We start from the raw sequence: 26,664 nt of genomic DNA, 5'->3' as shown, positions 1-26,664 counted from the left end.
ACGTCGGCCGACAACTGTCGGGTGCTTAAAAGAAGGCCTCCTCCCTGTTTTCAAGAATTTTAGATCAAAAGTAATCTTGTTCACCCTGTATAAATATTACATTTTCTATATTTGTTGAAGATAATTATTTTGGCATTCTGTATATTGGAACGATTTTTGTTGTTGGAAGGTTTGCCATATTTATCTTCAGTAAATCCTTCAATATATCTTTAATGTAATATTCTGTCCACACTGAGTTTTTTTGTGACAAGTGCCTTTATTTGGGCCAATCACAGAAATCCTGAGTGTGGACAGTTTTCAAAACCTATGTTTCACCCCTGCATCTTTCTGCAGCATGTTGACAATCTTTGTAATTATCAAATCAAAGTTAATATACAGTAGTACTCCTCACCCAACTTTAGTGATGATTTTTATAATATGGCTGGGCTTGAGTTATTTCATTATCATCAAATATTCAGAACTTTGTTTTTTGATTTATTTTTTTGTTTTTACCTTGATGTATTATAATGATAAATAAAATGAACATTTATGATAATAAAAAATAGTTTATTGTTGTATTTATTGAGTTAAGTGTGGACAGAAACCACATTTCACAATTGTCATTTTGGGCAAATAAATACACTTGCATCAAATTCTAACAAGAACACTAAAACATGAATCATGTTTATCTCGATAAACTGCATAGGCAGTGCACCCTCTAGACTTGCTTCAAGTATTTTATCTTTTTTACAGCGAGACCGGTGAGCGAAGAGAGTGATTCTGAAATTGGTAGGATTATGGCAATCAAAAATAAACCAAGGTTTACTTTGCTGGTGGTACCCTTTGGGCTGTTCTGATTTACAAGAAATAATGGTATAGAATCTACTTGGCTAGCTTTAGTCGAAAGCGCGAGTTCATGCGCATTCACATTTCTATCAGAGTTTTTAATGAAAAAATGCACCACTAATCAGATCTCAGGATGACAACCGATGCTTTTGATTCGCACAAATAAATTTGTCTAGTGGAATACAGGCACGAGTCAACTTTGCCTAACTTATTTTACATGCCAAATTGTTGTGTTTTCCATTCATTAACGAAAAATAATTTTCAATGCCATTTTAGATTCGACTTTGGCATGTTCAACTGTAGTTCTTCTACAGTGTCCAAATACAACTGTAGTGGGAAACATTATACTTGTGAATATAGTAATTATACATTCTACTGAGTAAGCATAGATGTAATTGCTTGCCTGTGTATTGCTTGTAGTCATGGAGAGCATTTTCAATAGACATGAGATAAATTATTTGAGCGTGAACCAATCAAAAAATAGGGAAGATGGTGAATGCGTTAAATCAGTGATGAAGTAATAATCAGATTGCATATACTCATTATCTTCTTCACACTCAATGGTTATACCCTGGTTATACTGAAGTGATTAATGTGTTTGTACTGTATTCTCACATCTCAACTTTGCAAGGAAATATGCAAATTAGTCTAGTCTACATGATGCTTCCAAGAAATCAAATACAGTACACAAATACCACACACTACATGAACCACAACACATGAAAGAAGCCTGGCCCTATAGATTCATAATATATTTATTAGGGTTTGAATAAAAAACAGTACATTACCACATTTGGAACACTCCCATAAAGTGTTGTGACCTTGACCAAGATAACTACTTCCTAGAACAATAATTCATTAGTATCATCTGGCCTGATTAACATGTAATTGGTGTTCAAATTAAATTAAATGTATAGAAGCGCAATTCACTTCTATTTTTTGCTAAAAAAAATACCAACACCTCTAAATATGGATGTTCAATATCACTTGTGGAGATCTTTGAAACAATATCCAAAAGGCTGGGCTTAGTTGAAAGGTACTTTGAACCACAGCCTTATGGTTAAATTAAATTAATTGGTGCATTAATTGCTCCCATGAAACATGAATTTCGTTTGGGGATTCAGCCCTTTGCTTGTGTCCCTAGACAAGGTGGTCACACTCCCAATTCCCCAACCCTGCTCACCAGCAGTGTACCTGATAGTTTCAAACATCAATGCATCGTAATGGAATTTATCATCAGTGGCACAGAAAGTAAATATGTACATTATAAGTCTAACATTATAATACGGTGGTTGTCATAATTTTCGTGTCCATATTCTGCTGTAATTTAATACCTACTTTAACTATAGCAAAAATATACAAATATTAAATTCTATCGAAATAAAAAGACTAAAGGCTATCAAAATTCACCACCACAATTTATGTCAAAAACCTGCTCCAAAAAAAGCAAGTATTTTATCAAACTCAGTTCTGCCTAAACAACTACAAAAAAAACCAAACAATTCTGGTTATCATTTAATGGAACTGTATATTGCTTCTTTGTTTTGCACATCAAATATGGAATATGTTTTACTGGAAGTTAGATGTTTTAATAAATAATTGAACTGGCGAAAATGAATAAATCATGAGTAAGTGGAAGTAAATTTAGTGGTTCCGAAAATTCAAGTTAAGATTTTGTTGAAGCATGGAGAATGGGAAATAATGCCATGGTTTAAGCACATGGAAAATAAGTAATATTAATTTTAAACTATACCAGGGAGGTATAAAATACCTCCCTGACTATACAATAAATCACAGAAGAGCAAAGTTGGGCCAGCAAAAATATATTAAAGACCCTGTGTGTGTTGCCCACCCACCAATTTTATGCTTTCCCCTGTCGTAGATTTTGTATATGTGTATAGCATCTATGGCTACACCAAAGCAGATATTAAAAATTTATTCATTCATTATTTCTAGTTGTCATATTCAATCAAACTGTCTACTAAACAATAGAATTATTCACATCAAAAACTCTTATTATTAATGAATATATAATGCTGTTATAATTTTGAATAATGATATCTATAATAAATCAATTTCGTTGGTGGATTAGTATTGTTGCTATAGTGATGACTGCAGTCATTTTCGGTGAGATTTGATGAAGTTGATCAGACTGTTGGTGGAAGCATCATGGGAAGTCACAGGGTCAGAACCTTTCAACTCTGGTTGGATAATCTTGGCCAGCTGCTTGCCAAGCTCAACACTAAAGTAGAAAAGGAAGTTACATATTTAAAGTCACTGAAGATTTTGATATATATTGTTTTTCCATCTAATGTCTTTAATTCAATATTTTGTGACATGTATAATTTTAAATAGTTTTTTTTTTTAATATACTGCAATATAATTTCATTAAATTTTCTGTACCTAGAATGGTATTAGCTGTCTCTTATACACATCTAGATGTGTATAAGAGACAGGGGGTGGGGGGGGTCTGGTTAGATTTTGCTGCGCATGCTGATAGCCATCAGCACTGACTTCCGCGAGACAATTCATAATACAGTAATAAAAGCATGCAAATTTGCGGGAGATGGTTTTTTTTTTTTCTGGGAGATTCTTGCCCGAGTGTGGGAGGCTGTCACGATACCCAGGAGACTCGCGCTGGAGACATGGGACCCCAGCATTCATTTGAAAGTAATGAAAAGATATTAAGAAGAACTGATGCTGGATTTAGAAACATAAAGCAATTTTGTCGTCATTTTGATGTAACATACTGGAATGGAAATTTGGGGGACATCATGCAGCCCAGGGGTAAGGAAATTATGTGGTGTGATAATATTAAACAAAGGTTAGGAGTATGAGAATCATAAAACAATGAGAATGAACCAGATTCTTGTGAAAAATCCAGCTTTTATATCAAAGATTATGATGACGATGATGCAAATTAAATTCTACATGAGAATTTTTTTATACCCTGTTTAGCGAACCCGTCGCCTGCTAATTACGATAATTTCGAATAAAATATAATTTTATTTTTGGCCAAATAGCTAAATACATAATTTTATTTTTATTTTTTCCGCCCTCTTACAATACTTTAAAAAATAAGTTTGCAAAACAAGGTATAAAAACTGAAAATGAAAATTAAATCAGCACTGCTTTTGGTTGTCACTGAGACACCCAGATAAACTGACTATTGTCATTGTTCCTTTTAAAAGAAAACTCTACAATATAATAAAAAAGCACATATGATGCTGATCATATGTTGCCCTGGGATGGACTGTTCCATTATTTTTAGGTGTGTATTATTAAAAGAACAATAGTGATATTTAGTTTATCCAGGTAAACATACACAAAGCAGACTGTAATAAATAGAGTAATGCACTTCCTTACCCCCACTGGTCATATGAGTTGATATTCCATACAACCCCCTGTGTGAATATCTTATGTTCATACATAACAATGAGAAGTCCAAGTGTGAATGGGGTCAACTTCTGGAACATGATGGAGTTGGTGGGTCTATTTCCCTCAAATACCTGCAACAGACCGAAATAAAAGTTAATGAAATAAAAACAGATAGTAATTAAGTAAATATCAGTATACTTTATTTTGTGGGAGTACCATTACTGTAAAAAATATCTTTCCAGCAAAAGAAATGATTTTAAGCTGTTCATTTTATTTTTCCACTATGGCTGGGTGCTGGACGTTTTATAGATTATGTATTTTTAGACATTTATTTCATTTAATAAGATTCTGCTAACTTTGCTGTCATTACCACTGTGTGCACTTTTAAGAATCCAGTGCATATGTTGGAAGAGTAGGGGTTATCCGGTGCTCTGTTACACTTCAGATCCTGTTGTTGTGCAAGGATGAGATTAGGGAGCTTTCGGATTGCATGACGACAATAGGACGTAGAACGTAATGACGTCACTAAAAGTTATCTGCGCATGCGAGAAAGTTAGTGTCACCTCGTTAAGTAGATTCTGGAACGCAATTTGGCCAAACTTACGTATGCAGTGAATGTAGGACGCCAGGTAGGATGGTCACGCATGAGTGATTCCGTTCTAGTGTCACGACGTTGCACAAATACCTGCAAGCAATGGACCTGTCATGCTAAGCCCCGCCCCTTAGATATTGTTGCCAAAGTAATAGCGTAAAGTATGTAGACATGTGCGTCTGTACGACAAGTAGTGTGTTTGTAGGACACACATATATTCCTGACTTCGTTCTGATTGGTCAGTTGTAAAGTAAGATTGACATTTTGGAAAGGTTCAATCACCACAATGAAGCTACAAGTTACAGGTTAATTGCATGCCTTTAATACCTTTTCAGCTTAGACAAGACTTTTTTAATACCTTGTTTCATGAACTTATGTTTTTATGTTTATTATTATTATGTTGTTAAAGATCATTAGAGGGTGGAAAAAATGAAAATAAATTTTTGTTTTCTTCTTTAGCAAATAGTTTTACCAAAAACATCAAGACAGAGGAGAAAAATCAAATTTTATTGGTGAATTTAAACAGTGTAGTAATGGATGGTTAAATGCTTTCAATTTATATAATTAGGAAGAAATATTTTCAAGGCAGCAGCGGACGTAATAAAAATAAAGATAAACTTTTATTTTTTTCTGAAATTTACATTTTTTCCATGGCATCAGGTACGTTAAATGAACAAATATAAAATATTATTTTTATTTCAAATCATCATTACTGACGAGCTGTGGGTTTGCTGAACAAGGTACAAAGTAAAGTGTCGCCTTACCTTGTGTGGTAGTATGTGGTTGATCTTGTCCTCCGGCATGTTTGCAGCCTTTAGTTCTGCTAATGCTTCTTCCTTTGACTTGCCCTTCATCAGTGCTTCTGTCTGAGCTAAGAAGTTAGCAAGCAAGATCTGAACATGGAAAAAGGAGAAATTTTCAATATCAACCATATATCCAAATAATAACTAATACAAACATAGTGATAAATTACAAGAAGGTGTAAATTAGCAGCACTACATATACGTGTATTGTATTATGGTTGGGAGGTGGTTTCTAGAGTCCTAATTGGACTTTCTCATCAGATTTTTCACATAATTTATTTTATTTCTCCACACTGAAATAAGAGAAAGTGAAGCATCTTACTTCATGATGTACACCTCCACTGATTGGGTTGTGAGTCTCCACGGGTGCTATGAAATCAGCTGGAATCAAACGTGTTCCTTCAAAGAAATGAACATAAGAACAATTTGAGCACAACTATATTTAAAATGCTTATAACCTTCACATAATTGATGCTTATATGTTCATTGAATCTGCCACCCACAACTGGCTTAACCCCATTTCCTTATTGGATCAAAACTTCCCAAATATAAATGTTTTCCAACCAGATAATTTTTTAACTAAGTGGAAGGGACCCCATGTATATTTGTTTAAAAGCAGTTACACTGGATTATCTATTTACTTCATAATATAATTGAGTAGCCTTTTTATTGAAGTTGATGAAGGGGACCACGTTTTGATTGTAGCATGATTTTCTGTACATTCTGGCTCATAAGTATGAAAAAAAAATAAATAAAAAAGCAGATAATGAAAAATACTTCTATAATCTATAATTAATACTGGTGGTATTGATAATATAACAATAGGGCTATGTTCTCACACGGCTGCTAACGGTTAGCAGGATCCGGATCCTGCTAACCGTTAGCTGCCGTCCGTCCCTCCAAGAAAATCCTGATCCGATACCAAAAATATGATGATCGAATCACTGGCCAATAAGAAACTAGAAATTGTAAACGCGTACGTGTGATTGGTTGATGATAGAAACACGCTCAACTTGCTAACCGATAGCGCTTGCTAACCGGTATCAAGATACTGCTAACGGTTAGCACTAACTGATCGGGCGTTCTCGCACAGGTGCTAACAGTTAGCGCTAACGGTTAGCTCCCGATCCGGATACTAGGGCTCTCGTGAGAACCAGACTTAAGTGTACTATGTGATACCTTGGTGGATCAACTGGTAAAATGCATGTTGTCCATTGGTGCCTGGTTCACCCCACACTATTGGACCGGTGGTGTAGTCTGCACGGTTCCCATCCTTTGTCACATACTTCCCATTTGATTCCATGTCTCCTTGTTGAAAGTATGCAGCGAACCGATGCAAGTACTGTAAAGTAAAATAATACATTTTGTAATAATATACTATTACCAATGGTATTAGTATAACAATAACAACAATAATATAAAAAATAATTGGATCAATAATATAATATTATACAATATAAATGAGAAGTAATATTAGTGAATTTCTATGCTCTCTCAGAACAATAAAGGTGACTGATTGATAATTGGATCAATAATATATTATTTTACAATATAAATGAGAAGTAATAAGTGAATATCTATGCTCTCTCAGAAAAATAAAGATGACTGATGATTGATTGATTGACTGATTGGACTGTTTTAATCTATTTTCTCATACAGAAGCAAACTTACTTATAAAATAACTTACTTGACCCTTTTAAATATTATAAGGAATTCAATGTTTTCATTACGTACTTGATGTTTTTTCTTTTATAAAAGAAAGTACACATTTAAAAACTTTTAAATAAATTCGAACAAAAAAGTACTTTTGATACCTGATCATAGGGTAAAAGTGCATGAGTTTCTGCACCGAAGAAGTTATGATACCACACTCCAAGCATGCCAAGGATTACTGGAATGTTGTTCTCAAGTGGTGTCTTACGGAAGTGATTATCCATGAAATGTGCACCCTCTAGCAGTGATTCAAAGTTGTCCATTCCAATATAGAGGGCAATGGACATGCCAATAGCCGACCACAGGGAATAACGACCACCAACCCACTACAAAGAAAATGTATGGTTTCTGAGTGAACTACCTAATGAATTAAAAATTAGCTTTCAAAATATGCCGTCATATTCATTTCAAAACAATATTACTACATAAATGTACTTCATTGACTCTTCTCTTGCTTGGTATATATACTGTCTCTTATACACATCTAGATGTGTATAAGAGACAGATGTAGTCATATTTAAACTGTACCACTTTGAAAATCAGTGCAATAGTACTGAAAGTGCCTACAGTATAAAGAAAGAATAAATAAAAGATGATTGTCTTAAAAGAAATAAAATACATTTTCAAAGGTTAAGTAAAATATAGGAACAACAGTTAAAAAAATTATTTACTTACATCCCAAAAACCGAACATGTTGTTTTCATCAATTCCAAATTCTGTAACTTTGACCTGAAATAAAGTTACAAAGATAACATAATACTTTAGTGACAACAAGGCCAGAAAGTTCAATATATAATATTACACATGGTATATCATTAACGTTCACCGGTAGTTACAACATACTGTGATAGAAGGTTTCAAATACCAGTGAAAGCCACAATCTTATTTTACTGAAAGTTTAAAAATTAAATTTAAAAAAAACCTACAAATAGAATAGAGTCTGCACCACACAGATATCAAACACCACTTACTGCATTTGTGGATAGAGCAATGAAGTGCTTAGCAACAGCAGACTTGTCTTGAGCAAATGTCAACAGCCAATCACGAGCGGAGGTTGCATTTGTTATGGTTTCCAAAGTTGTAAATGTCTGAAGAATATAAAATATTAAGAAATTTATTAAAAATTATATAATTTCTGTAACAAATAATAAGTGCTGAAGTGACAAAATAATATTTTATCCTTATAAAATCATTTTAATTTTTCCGTAAATTATTTGAATATGTAAATAAGATAAAGAGATGTTATAAATTGGAAAAAGAATGGATCTGCAGCTTGGTGGTTTGCCTTACAATCCACAGTGCTTGGTTCAAATCCTATTAAAAAAAAAAGGAAAAAAAAGAAAGATTTCTTCTCATGACTATAAATAGGCTCCAGATAGGAGCATGAGTTTACTGCAGACCTAGGTCAAAATTACTCTTATCGGACATGGCGCTGTCAGCTATTGGTCATCTGTCAATACACACTGTACTTGGCATGCCTGTCAAATGAAATGAACTAAAGTGAACCTTAATACATTGCAATTCACACAGGAATTTCACTTCCACAGCATAGAGAATATCTGCGCAAGCGCAGTAAACAAAACAAAAAACAAAAAAAAAACAGCTCCACTCAAAGTTTCATATTGAGATGTTCATATTAAGAATACTTGGTCCTGTTGGAGATCAGTAGTTAACTACTGAACAGGTAATCCAATAAATATAAGATTTTGAAAGATATTGTTTATCACATTATTTGTTAATCTGCTATTCTTTATAATATTGTACATTAAAGTAACCTTTATCATGATTTCGGTATGGCCTTGTTCTTGACAATTTATACACTGTTGTATTGTTGAGAAAACTTGAGTCTTTTATATTTGGTGAGAGAGAAATAAACAGAATTTACCTTTGAGGCAACAATGAAAAGTGTAGTCTCAGCGTCTAGCTTCTTTAAAGTAGTGGCAAGGTGTGTTCCATCAATGTTGGATACAAAGTGTACCTTCAGGTGTCCTCCATATGGCTTCAAGGCCTCGGTCACCATCAGTGGACCCTACAGGGAAAAGAGACATTGAACTATTCAACTACCGGTACATAATATATAATGTAGTTATTCTGAATTTGCTGTTTATCATTGCCTGTTCCTTTGTTGTGCCTTGCAGCAGTAGATAAAATATCACCTTTAAAATGTTTTTTTTTGTATTATTAATATTGCTACAATTATAATAATTATGTTTTTCAATTTCAATATAACTATAATCATTGCAATTTTTATCATTATTATAATTACCAGTATTTTTTATTTTATTTATATATTTATTTGAACCATATTTAATGAGGCTGAACCAACCAGCAGAAGCTGATTATTCAGAACCCTCCATATTTTTTTTAATTAACATAATTATTATATTACCAATTTTATAATTATTATATTTTAAATAATTACTATTATAATTTTTACTCATAATCAATAATATTATGATTATATTGCTTATATTCATGTTAGGTTAATGAATCTTCCGAATCCTATCTTTTATGTACAAACAGCTTTCATGTTCTTAGGAGTGATGTTTGCCCTTATCATACTGAATATTCAGTATGTTCCCAAATACTTCAGAAAAAAAAACCTCGCAAGTGACTTGGGTGGGAATCGAACCACGATACCCAGATAACTTCCCTAGTGTCATAAGCACTTGGCCACTGAGCTTGCGCTTAGTGGCTAGTGTTACATCAGATCCAAAGGTATCAGCTGTTCTTGCAATGATATTTGTCACGTTTTACTTACCAAATCTGACCCGCCAATGCCTATGTTGACAACATCAGTTATAGCTTTCCCTGTGAAACCTTTCCAGTCTCCACTCCGTACCGACTAAAATTAATATTTGCAAACAATATTTCTTAATATTTCCAATAAGACATATATGAAGGCTGATTGATACTGTAGTACGAAATATTTTATACTGATAAGTAATTAAAAAATATTTAAATATTCTACATTTTAACCGTACCAACAAGAATGAATAAATGAAATAGGAATTAAAGTCAAGCTCTGGAGGAAAACAAAGTTTTGATATGTTGTACTGATTTTTTTTTCTTTTTCGGGGGGAGGGAGGAGTGGTTAACGGCCCTTTTTTCCCCAGCTTTTAAGTATTAAAAAATCTGAATCTCGTTAACTGTTCCCAAGTTTTTCCTCAAAAATGCTATTTGTGTATTAGAAAAAAATCAGTTCTACAACAATTTTGTTTTCCTCCGGAGCATGGCTTTCAGCAATTTCAAAAGAGACCCAATTTTAAATGGTCAGTTAAATTTGACACTCCGGAATGTTACATTGTTAGGGCCCTCAGCTCAGTATTATTATAATTACCCTACCTCAGTAAATCCTTTCATTTTCGCAAGTACAGCATTCACATCAGGCATGACGTCCTTGTTATCCACCATGATGGGTGCATTTGATCGGTTACGCAATGCCGTGTGCAGCACGGCACGATTCTCAGTGAAGTTGATCTTCTCGCCACTGAACATTCTGTCCCTTGCCTGCTCAACACCTCTTGAGCGGGCCTAAAAAAGCAGTTAAAGCAATGTAAATAGAACATAATATGAAAAGAAAGTAAAACTTTTAAAAATAAACAAAAACATGTTTTATACCAATATAAATGTAGGACTGTTTAACCAATAGGGAGCTTTCGATTTGTGCAACGACGCGACGCTAGAAAGAAATCACTCATGCGTGACCGTCCTACCTAGCGTCCTAGGTTCTCTGCGTACGTAGATTTGGCCAAATTGCGTTCCAGAAACTACTTGACGTGGTGACCTTAACGTTCTCGCATGCGCAGATGACTTTTAGTGACGTCATTACGTTCTACGTCCTACTGTTGTCATGCAATCGAAAACTCCCTATTAATAAACCAAGCACAGTGGTGTTAACTTACTGCGAGCATTCTTTGATGATATCAACATCACATCGATGAAAGCTCACAGTAAGTTAACATCCATTGTTAGGTGATCTTGTGTCATTCAAGTTGCAAGCTTACAGTAGTAGACATAAAATTTTATTTTACTTGATGATTTAATGAACTGATAGTGAAGATGATGATTATAATACTAATGATGATGATGATGATGATAATGATTGATGATGATGATGAAATGAATGATGACGATAAGATGTTGATGACAAACACCTGCTGTGGATTTGGTGGAACAAGAAAGCTGTTACTCTTACTAAGCTGATGAGCTTATTAAAGATGTCGTCGTCAATAATGTTCTTGGAGAAATCTAACAAGAAATCACCATCCTTCGTTGGAACTGTTCGGCTGTGAACAAAAAAAATATCACACATTAATTTTCCTTGCAAGTTTAGTGTTCAAAGTGTATGAGTTTACAATAATGCAGTTTAGTTTGGATAAATGCAATCAAGGCCTACAAACAACATGAACATACATAATGTAATGTAGATTTTACCAAGGAGGTACTATAAAAACCTCTATTTCCACACAGTCTGAGCTTTAGGCCAAATAAAAAAAAAATTGTCTTGGCCACGCCCGACCGTCCCAAATTGTATGAAAGTGAGGTATGGCATTTTGTTTGTTTGTTTTTTTTTTTGACTACAACGAAAAATATTTTTTAATGCGAGCTAAAAAGGCTGGAATAGACCTATCTTGCTGGACGATAGGTGATGCAACAGTGTTATGCGATTGTTTTGCTCTTCAATATAGATTAAAAAATTGGTCTTTTTTAGGCATAAACACATTATTGGTACAAAAAAAAAAAAAAAAAATCCTACCGACCTAGGTCTACCCATTTTTTAGATTTTCCCAAAACGGGGCCAACACAAGAAATTTTTTTTTGGCCTTCAGCTAATAACATCATGGAAGCAGAGACAACTGTATTTATTGTATAAATAATTTATATGAGAAATATCATAAGCAGTAACATTTATACTAAACAATGCAAACATGTAATATGTAATAAGTGTATGAGGAAGTTAATATAACAAAACACTGACAAAGCGTAAAAAATGCCTTGTCATCCTATCCAGAACCGCAACACCGGCACTCTCTCTGGTCTAGCCTGTTGAAGATACCATTAATATTTATTTTACGCTATTTTGTTCAGTTTCGGCTTACTATATAGGAAAAAGGCAAATAACATAATTTTAGTGGTTGCATAAGTAAAATAAAAAATACGATTTAATAAAAAATCTTTAATTTTAAAGGCCAGTTCCAACATACACCACACCTCCCCTTCTCTCCTTTTTTTACTTGCCAAGCCTACCTGAATTTCTCAAAACGCCCTGCATCACCCTTGAATAAATCTGACATGCACATTTTTGATCCATTTTTAGAATAGGCTTCTTGCAATGCTTTCCAGTCAGCATTCAACTTTAAGCTGGATTCTGTCATTTTGGAACCGAATATTACCAACAAGTTTAAAGCCACAAAAACTCTGCTGCAGCACCAAGAAGTACTTCCCTGGTAAATAAAAAAGTTGATGCTGTTTGAACTTTAGCCATTGACCTTTCCTTTTCCAAATATGGATAAAATACGTAGAGATGTTCCGGGTTACATTTTGTGTATCTATTATCTGTCGCTCGATCGTCGTCGTGTATCATTTCTCTGCTCTACCAACATACCCACGCTGCTGCTCTTGAAATTGATTGCTTTTACTAGACAGTAATTTGACGCCTAAGCATCCAATTCTTCCTGCAAATTTAGACAGACATGTAGCAAGCCGAGTTTATTTTTACCAGCACTGCACGGTGAGTATGCTATGATGAATGTGTTTGGTGGAAGAAGGTATACTTTCTCGATGTGCAGGCCATCTCGCTCGCACACAGAGCGCCAGCACAGCCACAGAGGGCCGCGGCTGTGTGTGTGAATGTTTGTAATTGTTGCCTATCAAGCTGCCGATTGGCCTAAATAGACCCTGGCCTGAGCTCATTGAGTGGACACTTATTTAGCTATATGTTGTATAAATATGGCTGACTTAATGTTTCAATTCCATATCAAGCCTAGCAATTAGTCTAGTAGGGCTTGAGGTGTACAAAATTACAACATCATACAAATATGGGCCTAGGCCTAGGCCTATGAATGAATTTAGGCTAGGCCTAGGCCTAGATTAGGTGGTCTAGGGCAGGCCTAGAGGCCTATCTAGGGGCCTACTCTATCCTGTTTAAGTTGATTTGACTTGATAGACGAGGCATAGGCCTATATACAGACTGCTTCTTCCTACCGCCTACACAGTAGCCTAGGCTTATGCCAGACTATATAGTAGCAAGGCCTGCGCAAGGAATGTATCCTCCGTGCAAACATTTGGCCTAGAAATCCTTCCGCACATTTTGGAAAAAAGGGGCCGAAAATTGGGCTTTGACCAAATCTTGATATTAAATCGATGCAATTTTGCAGCAATTACTATTTCGTGCACCTATTTTCCTAGCGATTTCCCAAGCAAATTTCAGAAGATTTTTTTAGATATCCTTTGAGCAAATAGAAAACTTTGCAATATAGGGCCTATACGTTTTTCTTCCCACTTGTGCCTTCTGTATTTTTCTCTCTTTGTTTCTGTTTTTTTCTTTTGGTTTTTCTGCCCTTCTCATAGCATTTCGCTGCTGAAGAGAACGTTTAGTATACTGTAAAATAAAATAAAAATTGCACATTTAACCTTCAATGAAGTTTAAAGTTTTGAAGTTATATTATTATTAAATCCGTTGTTCTGTTGAATATGTTTTAGAGTGCATCTTCAAACAGCAGCAAGATGTCAAATTTCAAGAAGCACTTTGGTCAAACCAACAGTCGAAATGAGGTCAGCATTGGGCATGAGAGCAAGTCTCGTTTCCATTGCAGTCTGCCGAACAGTTACAAGGCTCATCTAGAGGAAGTGCAGCACCACAGCATGGCCTGCCTGCAGGCTATGAGGGGCCTATGCCAGTCAGCCAATGATATGGCAGAGGGCTTCACCACACTTTTTCAAGACACTCCGTTCTGTGAAGTCGCTACCAACCTCCAGCACATCTCACAGGAGTTAGCCAGTACAACTGGAGAGGTCTGCCAACATGTGAATGATAATGTGAACTTGCAGACTTCAAGGTTGATCAATCGTGGCTTGAAGGAGAAGACAGATGAAAGTATGCAGGTAATAGATATTTGTTTATATCATGCATTCATATTTATCAAAACATAATATCCTTAGCTGGAGTCACCTAGGGAAGGGTCTGGTTAATGAATTAGAGTGGTGGTAGATGGAGACCTCTTGGAGAATTTGCATTTTTGTTGTGCTAGATTGTCATGACTTTTCGAACATTATGTTTTAATCTGTGCAAAGCACATAGAAACCTTTAGCATTTTGCGCTATAAGTATACTTATTATTATCATTCTACTGACAGAAATGCTTCAATTTATTTAATAACCTCATAACTTAATAATTTTATCATATAATAAGTAAGTTACATAAATGTGATACTTGCTCCTTGAACCATAGAAAAAAAATCTGTTCGTTGGATATAACAAAAGAACTATAAGACAATAAGAAAAAAGTGATGAAAAATAATGTAATAATGTACAACAGTTGTTGTTAGGTATTAATAACAGGATATATTCCAAATCTAATTTCATTTTGTTTTTTTCATTTTGCATTAGCCAAAATAAAAACACAAGTATACAAAATAATTAAGTAAACTTTTTGGCTAGTCGATTGGCCGAGCGGTTAAGACGGGAACCGTGACATACAGCCATAATATCGGTGCTGGTTCGAATGGAACACTCACCTATGGTTCCGGTGGTGGAACAAGTCTTCTCGGATAAGGACTCTAAACTGTAGGTCCAGTGTATACAATTGGCTCGTGTGCACTTTAAAGAACCCAGTACATTATTCGAAAAGAGTAGGGGGTTACCCCGGTGTACTGGTCCATTTGCAGTCCCCTGACTGGCCACAGAAGGAGCGTTTACGTCACGGCCCATGTCAGGTATCCATCCTACCTGCGAATCCTTCTACCACACTACAGTACGTAAGCTAGATCATACACACTAGCTACGTAGTGACTCGATAAGAAGAAGTAAACTTTAACAAAAATGGAGACAATTCAACCCAAGAAAGCTGGGGTAAACTAATGCTCCAACTATCAAGCTTATTTATCTGGAATTGGTTCACTCCACTAGATTGATAGGTGTAATGATGTGACCAACTTATTAGCATTATATACACTGTCAAATTATAATGATAACCTACAGTTGTACTGGAGGTTCCAACTGTTGTTTATTTTTAAACGATTATAAAAAATTAAGCCATGTAAAGATTCAATTAATATAAATACATGTGCATACACAATTATTTCCTACAGATGCAAGTACAAAAGATTTACTGCAATCATAGTCAAATCATTTATTAGAAAACATTTTCTTAAAAACAATTTGGTTAAAGTATGTTCTTCAGATCAATTCTTACATTATTTTGTATTCTATTGAATTTATTTGACCTTTATCAAGAATTGGCTTATTTGTGCTGGTTTGGTACATAATACTCTGATATATTTGCATATATTTTTATGTCACTCAAGAAGATTTGGTTGCTCATAACATCTTGTACGATGGCAATATAATCTGCCATTAATTACTAAATAAAATACAGTAAATAAAAAATATAATTGTTAAATTCATTCTCGAAATCAATATTTATTTTTAACAAGAAATTACATTACACTCATTTTCAGATAAACAAAAAAAAAGATTGTCACAATAGATGTTAATTAATATGGATTTTTTTTACCATCTTTATGAATCAGACATTATAATATCAAAACATACTCTTTCAAGCACCTTGATAATGGTCTTCATTAAATATTATAAATAAAATTGCATTTATTACTATTTTTACAGATGATGATCACTTACCTATCATCATACTGGTCAATGGTTCTACAAGTTTCTTTTTATTTAAAAAAAAATTACTAAATTTAGAAAAATATGGGATTCAAACTATCAACAGAACATACAGTTTTTTTTTTGTTTTTTTTTTTGGAAAAGAAATAATTTCTGTATTGAATTTTTTCCCCACAAAACAGAAAAAGCAATTTGAATGTTAATACTACAGTTTGATTTATTGCCCTGGAGTATTATTTGCAAAGAGTAAACCTGATTTATAGTCTCATGGTTAATTATTAAACTTTGAGCAAAATACTGTTTACGTCATTAAAACCTTCATTAACAAGCATACACCAGATGCACTAATTTTCGTGAACTACCATCAAAACATTTTACATTAATATTTTCATTTATAAATGAGTTTTTTTTTTCATGTTCAGTAGTACATTAATGATTAATGTATACCAGAAATTGATGGTGTATTATTTCAATTACTATAATCTGTTTCCATTTTTTTTTTTAGACTGCTCTGTTTATATATATTTCTGTATAGTTCTTTGTTATGCTTTCTATTAATTCAATTAAATCTGTATTTTTAAGCCCATCACATAATCATTCTACACCCACACTTCATTTTATCTGTATGCACTACCTTCAGGCGATACATAAAGAATGCACATGTATATTTGTTCTATCGAAGACCATTTGTGTTTGATTTACTGAATGTTTGGTAATGTACTGTATGTAGAGCTTCATATCTCCAGTTTCTTGTGATAAATCTGCTTCTTTTTCCTCTTCTTCCTTACCATCATCTTTTATTATTTACCATTAATATCAAAAGATCAAACAATACCTTCTATTTCTGTTAATGTTGCTACAAGTATCTCATTTTTTATTCTTTGCACTGAAAGTAAGAAGCTGGCAGACGTTGTTAATACTACAACTGCATACTGTTAGTAATTATTAACAGTCGCTTTAGCATCAGTACAAAGCATATGCCAGCTCTTTATTTTCAATGAAAAAACAAAGCAATATTTGACACTTGCCAATGATGGATGTGTTTGATGCTAGCATTTGGTGTCATGTTGTGTGCTAGTTTTGCTACCTATTCCATTACTGCTTCCTTAAGTAATTTGCACAGTGCATTTGTGAGCCGTTGTCATTGAGCCTCGACTAAGATTGGACTTTAGATTGAGCGACTGATTTTTTTCATGGATGAGGCAGTTTTTGCAGGAAAACCAATTGTTTTACATTTTATTTTAATAGAATCATCTGTCTCAGGCATTATGCTTTCTGGTTGCAGTTAACTTCTGTAATGATATAAACATGAATGCTGCATTAATTATTATGCAATGTGACTTTCATTAAATCAATTTTGCTGAGGAAAATCCAACAATCCATCTTTCATCCTCTTTCATCTTTTTCTGTAGTTATTTTCCATCTTAGACTTTGACCCATTATCCTCTCTCTATCACCAAGTTTTCATTATTCCTTACACTTCATCCTTTTCCCATGTCTTTTTTCTTATCTCCTTCCTTGCATCCTATCTCCATTTTTTTTCTCATCATCCTCCTGCTATTAATAAAGCTGTAAAATTTTCCATTATCTTTTTTGCTAAACTTGAAAGAAAATATTTAGCAAAATTCAGCTTACAGTATAAGGATTTGGCTATTTGGCTAATGACAGCTTAATCATTGTCTCCCATCCCTCCCACCCCTTGAAAAATCCATCTGGAATTCAGTTGGCCATAGCGCCAAATTCCCTGCCCAGTAGACACTTTGTTGCTGTCTGGAGGTGACGGGTAGATCCAATAAGGAGAACGCCTATTTTGCCAAATTGATTCATTAAAAAATTTCAGACTTACATTCATTATTGCCATGTATTGAAATAAGACAAACTAGAAGCAAATACGTGCCCCCCTCCCCCGATCGGCTCGTATGTGTGGGATGCAGATTCAGTTTGGATTTAAGTGGTTGAATTGATAAGGGGTCCAAAATTCCTGTAACATCTGTCTTTTGACATGATACTGGATTGTGTGTCTCTGGTAATACCATCAGGCTATATTGGTCAGGAATTTGTACAAGGAAATGGAAATAAGTACATAGTATGACAAATAATTAACATGATTTCAAAACCAGGAAGTGAAGCTTAGTTCTCTACTGAAAGAATTTAATATACTTTTTGCAAGCTAAAATAATAAATTATTATTATTATGATTCTGTTAATTAGTAGCAATTATTAGACATAGGAGTGATGGTTTGCCCTTCCTGACGTGTTTTTTTTTTTGTAATTAGATTCAATATAGTCACTAAGTGTAAGCTCGGTAATCTAGTGGTTACGGTACCAGGCTAGTTATCTGGAGGTTGTGGGTTTGATTCTTACTCGAATCACTTATAATTTTTTGCGCAGGTATTTTGGAGTGTACCGAGTATTCGGTACGATAAAACGTCAGGTAGGGTAAAACATCACTCCTATGATATTTTCCTGACTCAAAGTCGTGTCGGAATATTATTATACATAAGAAGAAGGGGGGGGGGGCTTCAGAAAGTTATAGTGGGTGCGCTCAACAATAAAGTGAGGGGGATAGCAGGCAAAATATGGTAGAATGGTGAGATGATTTTTAACTACTTTTTATTGCTTATTTTTTTTGCTTAAAAAATTTCTACAGGGGTGGGGGAGGGAGGGTGAGCCATATATGCCACTGTTTTTATGATCAGCTACTGTATAAAGCTCTTCATCCATTGACAGTTTGCGCTGTTGTTGATCATATGGACCAGTTTTTAACTATCACTGTACTTTCCTGAACTTAACTTTGTATGCTTATTTGTGTCTCATGCATATTCTCTATGTACTACTCCAACAAGTTATTTGTGCTAATTTTATATTCATGAATTATTAGTAAGGCAAAACTTTTTTTGTACCTAGTTTAGTGATCTTTTATGATCAGAGGAGGGCAGGAAAACTAAAAAAAATTCTAACTGCTTAAGTTAAAGTGTAATTGAGGGCACCCTTCGGCCATTGCTCAGGGTTACATCATGATAGGAGGCACAACAATTTATACCAGGCCCAGCTGCTATAGTTTACTGGGTATTAGCTTACCAGTGGGCCATTTCAAGAGTCAGGATTATACTTTATCCTTGGAACCTCCTTTTCACAAAAGCAACTGATCATTTTTCAAACTGATATAAACTGTCCTACTGTACTGTATACAATAATACTGTATGTGGCAAAGAGAAGCCAAACCAGTCACTTGATGCAACAATTGATTTTTAGTTATTAATAAAGATTTAAACAAGTTCTAATATGAGATATAAAATGGTAAAAGAATCATTTAAACCTGACATTTCGATAATGAAGTTATAGGAGTTTAAACATACATCTGCAGAAACCATCACCAAATCGTTAAAAATTGTTGTTTTAACATTGCAAATTGAGAAAATAACAGCATAGCATGATGTATGGATATAAATTATAGTTTAGTGCAATGATTTCAAAGATTTTGTCATTCCAGCATGTTTTGGCCATTATCTTTGGAACATGATTTGCGATGGGTGACTGGTTTGGCTTGTTTTTTCCCACTATGTACAGTAGGAGTGGTCCATTGAAAACCAATTTTTCAAGACTGCATGCCCAGTTCAAAGCCAATCTTTAATTTTATAGTTTTTAAAGTGAGCTGAGCTACTCAAATTTAAACTATACAATACCTTGGGGTTTGCAGGGGGTAGCACTGGCACATCAATTTGATGTAGGGGTGGGCTTTATATCCCAGGAAATGCAGTACATGTGCTACTACTTCATACAGTACTATATTACAGTACTTTGAGTACTTCTATGTAGGTCTCTGCATGAAGAACAACAATGAATACGAATGTGAATGCAAGTTGTTTTTTCTTCAATAAGAGACAAAAAGTTCTTGATGTTTTTTTTTTAGATTTTTACTATACAGAAAACAGAATTAGGTTAATGGGCTCCATTTCCTATTGATACCAGATTTGGTTTTTGTACAAAAGCAAATTATTGTCGGATATTGATCTCGCCTCTCTTATATAAGTATTATTACTAATCCATCGCAAGCAAAGAATATATTTCATTTAGAGCATAACCTGTTGGTGGTTCTACCAATCAGCTTTAGCTTTTTTCCAAGTAATTTATTTTTCTGTGTTAGCTTTCTGCAATACTTAATTAAAACTATAAAATGAATAAAAGAAGTGCCTTTGCAGCCTTGTACCGTCGATATTATGGTGGAATACAAGCCTTGAGGAAATAAAAAAAAAATTTAAAAATAACCATTCTCCAAGAAAATAAGTGATGCCTCTGTCGACTTGTTTAATTTCCCAGCCCGGGAATTATGATCAATGCCTGTGTACAATGGCTATAAATACTGGTTACTGTAGAGGCCTATGTTATTCCATTTTCATTGAATACAGGTAGCCTGTTTTTAGTACTGTTGATATTTCTTTCTTAAGACATGTAAAAATTAATACGGGATGGAATTAATTTAGTCTTAAATATATTTAAAAGTATAAATTTAATATACCAATATTTGGTGATAGTGTGAATTTCTTTTATAGGCATTTTTCCTCATAAAAAATAATATTCTATAAAGATTCACCAATGTCCTGTAAGTCAGTGGTTTTCACTTGAGATGCTGAGAGGCTCAGCATATTGTTGATATTTCTTTCTTAAGACATGTAAAAATTAATATGGCATGGAATTAATTTAGTCTTAAATATATTTAAAAGTATAAATTTAATATACCAATATTTGGTGATAGTGTGAATTTCTTTTATAGGCATTTTTCCTCATAAAAAATAATATTCTATAAAGATTCACCAATGTCCTGTAAGTCAGTGGTTTTCACTTGAGATGCTGAGAGGCTCAGCAGACTCACAAGATTTAGCATTGAGGCCCCAGGGAGCCGGAATCAAGTACTGAGTGTCATTTCCATTAAAGATATTCAGATAATATGTTAATACTTAGTTTTAGTTGTTCCATTACTGGTTGTGTGATGAGTTCTGATTGCTAGAAAATTTGACCTTTTTTTCCAAGTCAAATTGTTGTTCACCAAAGCCTGTATCACTTCCTCATCCCATTTGCCTTTGAATGAATACATACAGTAATTGAAAAATGATGATAACTTAAAATATTGCAATTCAATTAGTGACAAAATTAATATTCTAAGGTTTTTTTACTTTTACCTTCCTCGCTACTTTCTTGTACAAGTGTATCGCATCTACAGTACTCCCTGACAAATTGGCTTTCACTTTCTCCAATGCCTGGGCATCTTCTCCCCTCCCCTATTTATTTATTGAAATGTAATACTGTAAATAATAATAGTAAATTATATGGAAGTAAATAGAAAAGTAAGTTACTTCAGATGTTGAGAGCCAGTTTCTGGTTTAGTCATAGCCATCGATATCCCCCGCCCCTAGATTTGCACATTGTTCCTCATTCCTTGTTGAATAGACTTGCCACAAGTCTCTTATTTTTTTTAATATATTATTTTTCTCATTCTGGACAGCGCCACCAACGAGAAAGTTAATTTAGAGATGGACGGAATAAGCGACTTGTAAAACACTGAAGTCAGGCACTAGATGTGTATAAGAGACAGCCTCTTCTCTGACTCGCATTCCTTGCTTTTCTATAAATACACCATTAGGGCTGCAGGAATGTCATATCAGGGAGTATAATAATATTGATGCTATACTACAACTTGCTGGTCATACAGTATCTATTAAATAGAATTGTGGATTTATCCTCTGCGAAAAAGATTTTATTCTTGGTTTGTGCAGGTAATCATTGGATTTTAAGATGCAGCAATAATGGTAAAGGTCCTGACTTACAAAATGCTATTGGATGAGAAGGAAGTGAGTTATTGGGCCTTTGTATACATAAATCATTTAGGTACTCTTTGCTAATAGATCCAGAGACTTTAACTACTTGACTTTCACATTTAGAATTTGATTGATGACTTTCTTTGTAATATTGAATAATATTTTCAAAGTTAATATTGTGCAATGTTATGTAAAGTCAAATACTTTCATTTTGTGTTTTATCATTTCCTTTAAGATTTACTGTATGCCAACAAAAAAATCTGGAACATTCAAAAATTTAATTAAAAAATGTTGAAAGCTCATTTAAAAGAATTAAATAAGTTGTTAACTTCCATCCAGAAAGGATTAAAAATCGAATTACTTTTAGTGGATTCACAGACATTTTACTATAGAAAATCCTTCAATTGATTTACCTTGCCAATTTAAGGTCTATGAAAAATAATTTAGGACTGGAAAGTTATTAAAGTATTTTAACTGTTAACTTGAGGGATTTTTTTTTTCATTGCTAATTTACAGTACTGTAGGTGGATTTTAAAATGTGATGATGCAATCATGTTTAAACTTCCACTGAAATTTTATATCATAAGATCAATGATAACATTCAGTTTTCCTAGTGAAATCTTCAATATGGTGTTTGTCATGGTAATGAAAAGTATGCTACTGCATCATGCAATTACTATGCATATACTGTAACTCCCACGCTAAACCTACGGTAGAATCGACAGCTGTGTAACTGGGGCGAGTAGGCAGCTGTACATTGGGTTGAACGTAGGCAACTGTGCATCTTGGCTATTATTAGGAGCCAGTAGCAGCGCTTGAAATTCCCTATCGAAGGATCCGAGGTCCCCTATAGGTAGATCCCCAACCATTTCAGCCCCACCAAGGATGGGGCTGAGGTGAGAAAATTTCGAGAATAGGTTCTTCTAAAAAAAATGCTTTGAGATGGCCCTCTCAGACTAAAAGTGTTTTCAAACAGTATATCCTGACAAAATGATTGGCTTTTTCGCAACAAGCATTTTAGGGTTTTCTGTCTTTAGGTCTTATCTTCAGGACCCCTGCTTTTGTGGCCACTGGTAGTATTAGTAGGGGTGAATGGAAAAGTGAGCAGCTGTGATTATTATAAGAGCTATGTGGATAACCATGCATGGATGGCAAGAGGGAAGCTGTGTATTGAGTAAAGATTGGGCACCTTTTTTCAAATTGCCTTGTACACTAGGTAAACTACATCAAAGATTGTTTCCATATTGTAGCCAAACTCGCATACCAGGTACTTTGACACCACATTACAGTTTTATCTCCTTGAATAGTGCATAGATTAACAATAAGAATGTCTGAGAATAGAGAGTCTTGTCTGAGAATTCAACACTTGCTACAAGTACTATGCCTGTCCTTGGGCAAAGTGCTCTCCAAATCGTGGTACAGTACATCTTTTCCAATAGGAAATTAGCATGATTGTATTGTTTTGTTTATAATTCTATAGTAAAGTACTGGGTACAATATGTACTGTAGTGAGAAAACTTGTATTTGGTTTAGCTACTACAATTCAGAATGCTTTCAATGTAAATAACAATTAATATGCCAGCTTTTATATAAATTGTATAATGCATTACTGTATACTAACAATGCTATCAGAAAAAACATACAGTAATTGGAACACACAAAAAAAAATAAAAAATCAAAATCAAATAGACTTTGAAATGTATAAAAAAAACAAGATACAAAATGACTTTATTGCAAATTTAAGGAAATTGTGAAATTTACAGAATAATTAAAAGTAATAATAGCTTATTAAAGATATTTAAAATACACATTTAAATCAATTAATAAGAAAGCTAGACAACACATTACAACATTAGAATACAGAAGAAAAATTTACAAATATTGAAATCCAATAAAGAACAACAATGATAAATATATTAAATATGGAAGTCATAAAAATAAGCTTGTATGTCAAAAGAATTCCATTATTTTAATTACTGCTACCTAATGGAACGTGTTTTTTTTTTTTAATCATTTTTATTGTTGATTTTATCAGATGTTCAATTAATAATTAATTTGTTGTTATAAGCACAGGATAATATTACATTGATTTTCTTATTCACTTTTTTGAAAATGGCAAAGCATGCCAAACTAATATTAGGGTTAATATCCTGAACTTATTAAAAAGATATGATCTGCAGCATGTGTGATGCTGAGTGCTGTGGATTTCAGCTGTGTGTATTTTCCACATGGGTTGTTTATTATTGTCAGTATTCGGATCATCTAGCCATCAAATATCAGTGTAGTAGCAGAGACAGTCCATTAGCGGTTTGTTTTTGCATACTCTGCAGAGCATGTTATATCTGATTATATCGTAATGAACTTTCTTGCGGTCACGGATGATTACATGGGTGGATTTATCAAACTAATATTGAAATTTAATGTTGATTTCTTGGAAAATGTGTTGCCATTATGGATGTAAAACAATACAGCTTTTGAAGCATAATTTACAATGTGATAATAAAATCTCTTAAAATATATTTGTTTATCAATCTAGACCTTGAATATTCACAGCATGCTTTAAAATAGGGCAAGGGGTTAGATGTGGCAAAGACAAGCTAAACCAGTCACTCGTCGCAAAAATCGATTTTGAGTTATTAATACAGTGTTTATAGAGAGTAAAATAATAGCTATAAAATGGTAAAAAAAATCATTCAAATCGGACATTTCCTTATGAAGTTACAAGCGTTTAACCACACAGCTGTTTAAAGAACAATGTACGAGAAATTAACCGTCAAAGTTTATGATTTGAGGCATTTCTCAGGCAGAAACTATCTTTAAATCCTTAAAAAGTATTGTTTTAACATTGAAAATGGGGAAAATAACAGCATAGAATGATGTGTAGATATATAAAGGTTAGTTTAATGCAATAAAATAGATTTTAAAAAATTTTACATTCCAGCATGTTTTGGCCATTTTCTCTGAAACACGATTTGCGACGAGTGATTGGTTTGGCTTGTCTTTGCCACATATGAGAGAATAATTCAAATATCTAGGGTATAACTCATTAAGGTTTCTGCTCTTCTGGGAATTTTGAAATGAAGGGTATTAAAATCTGGGAACATAATTATCTGTCAACTATATTATCATTATGAATACATTGATTTCATAATATTGGTATAAATGTAAGAACATTTTTTAAACAGTTAATAGAACTTATAAACAAAATTAAAAATTTATGAAAAATAAACAAATCAAAGTATACATATTTCTGTACCGTTGTTCCTCGGGTATAAGCCCACCTCGGATTTTAATGAAAGCCCCCCAACTACTTTACGCCCAATTTTACGTACCAACCTTTTCTTGGGCAAGGCCCAGGGTATAACTTGGATGTAGTTTAGACTTAAAAGAAATCATATGTTGATTGAAAAGGGGATTGCCCGGGTCTAAGGCCATCCTCTCCCCCCCCCTAAAATTGTTCCAATTTTGTGTTCAAGGGGTGAAGGAGTTATAGCCGACTGGAACATAAGTATAAACACAAATCATGTGTGAAGAATTAGTGATAACCAAACTAAAATTAACCATTGTGCATCGCAAATGTTACAGTTTACATTAGTTATATGTGTGTGCCGAGGTTGTGGAGGCGTTGCAGTCTTTCTACTGTATCATGAATTTTGGAAGCTAAGAGTGTGTTCGTGCGAGAACGGAAAAATTTACATAGGGTTCTTACCAGTATTGTGTCGGCGGATGGTCTACCCATTTGTGCAGAACTTAGCTTTCAAAAAACCATTAACCTCTGACGTAAGATCTAAGGTATTATGCAAATGATGAGGTTTATCAAGTTTCCCTGGACTCTTACGTCACCCTACTCTTTAATTAAGACACGGACATCGGCGTTGGTACACTGCATAATGTTGTAAGTAATGAAATGACCGAAGAAGCTACAACAATAAGCTTCATAATAGAGCCTACATTGAAAATTCACAATAAATTGCAGATGTACATTTTGGGCGTATAAACCCAGAATAAACTTTCATTCGTGTGGCAATGGTAGTATAAAACAGAAAATTACTACCATTGTTTAACAAGTAAGCAGTGGTACCACGATCACGTAGGCATGTGGCGGACGTATGTAATAGGGTAACAATCTGGATTTTAGGCTAACCCTCCGTTGAAATAATTTATTTTATCGAGCTTTTCAGTTTTTTTTTGTTTTTTTTTAAAAATTTTACTGTAAACGAAGCAGGGACCATGACAATTTAAACAGACTTTACTTCTGGCGTGTGTTAAAACAATTCAAGAGCTATCACAAAGGCATCAAGCATAGAGCGAGCAATAAAAAATGCTCCCTGTTTGCTGCTTTTGCTCCTCCAAAACACTGCAATTTGCAGCGTTGGATTATCAGCGGATATCAGCAGGCGGTCCACGTCTAACACCCGTTCGGGCGAGAACTGGAAATGGCCGTTTCCGGATTTATACCGTGTTAGACTCCACAAAAAAAAACTCGCCAGAATTGTCAAATTCAGACAAATTGGAAAAACATTTTATATATAAGAGTGCCATTTCCATGCGTCAGCCCCAACCGTGATGGGGTTGAGGTGGGTATTGCACTCCACCATGCATCTTCCCCATGTTTAAAACAGTGAATTTCAACAAAGTACAACATTCTCATGCTAAAAATGTATTTTACGACTCATTCTTTGTTGAT

At 34.1% G+C, this 26,664-nt stretch overlaps 2 protein-coding genes across 2 annotated transcripts in view; one reads left to right on the top strand and one right to left on the bottom strand.

The window, feature by feature from the left end:
• Positions 1–1,564: 1,564 nt before the first annotated feature.
• LOC117118189 (glucose-6-phosphate isomerase-like) lies at positions 1,565–12,791 on the bottom strand. The gene is made up of 13 exons (XM_033262706.1): positions 12,562–12,791; positions 11,510–11,600; positions 10,657–10,845; positions 10,073–10,156; positions 9,197–9,340; positions 8,283–8,399; positions 7,987–8,040; positions 7,413–7,637; positions 6,778–6,940; positions 5,921–5,997; positions 5,560–5,688; positions 4,192–4,334; positions 1,565–3,067 (listed from the first exon to the last, which is right to left on the bottom strand). Exons 1-13 carry the CDS (start codon positions 12,687–12,689, stop codon positions 2,944–2,946), a joined length of 1,668 nt encoding a protein of 555 aa, XP_033118597.1. The 5' UTR covers positions 12,690–12,791; the 3' UTR covers positions 1,565–2,943.
• Positions 12,792–12,851: 60 nt separating this feature from the next.
• Positions 12,852–26,664, top strand: part of LOC117118174 (uncharacterized protein KIAA0355-like) — a 41,297-nt gene continuing 27,484 nt past the window's right edge. Inside the window, exons 1-2 of the mRNA XM_033262688.1 lie at positions 12,852–13,045; positions 14,017–14,418. Coding sequence (XP_033118579.1) covers positions 14,041–14,418 — 378 coding nt within the window. The 5' untranslated portion in view covers positions 12,852–13,045; positions 14,017–14,040. The remainder of the gene's footprint in view (positions 13,046–14,016; positions 14,419–26,664) is intronic.

The sequence above is a fragment of the Anneissia japonica genome, unplaced genomic scaffold (assembly GCF_011630105.1).
Source record: "Anneissia japonica isolate Jap-2015-1 unplaced genomic scaffold, ASM1163010v1 scaffold11779_len1430905_cov172, whole genome shotgun sequence".
NCBI lineage: Eukaryota > Metazoa > Echinodermata > Crinoidea > Comatulida > Comatulidae > Anneissia > Anneissia japonica.
The sequence above is the reverse complement of the archived record's forward strand: the minus strand, read 5'-3'. Positions and strand labels throughout refer to the sequence as shown.

Coding starts and splice junctions, on each gene's coding strand:
- LOC117118189 (XM_033262706.1), bottom strand. CDS start 12,689: ATGACAGAATCCAGCTTAAAGTTGAATGCTGACTGGAAAGCATTGCAA. Junction 5,689..5,920: donor GTGGAGGTGTACATCATGAA/GTAAGATGCTTC, acceptor TTCCATGTTCAG/ATCTTGCTTGCTAACTTCTT. Junction 4,335..5,559: donor ACCACATACTACCACACAAG/GTAAGGCGACAC, acceptor GGTCTGTTGCAG/GTATTTGAGGGAAATAGACC.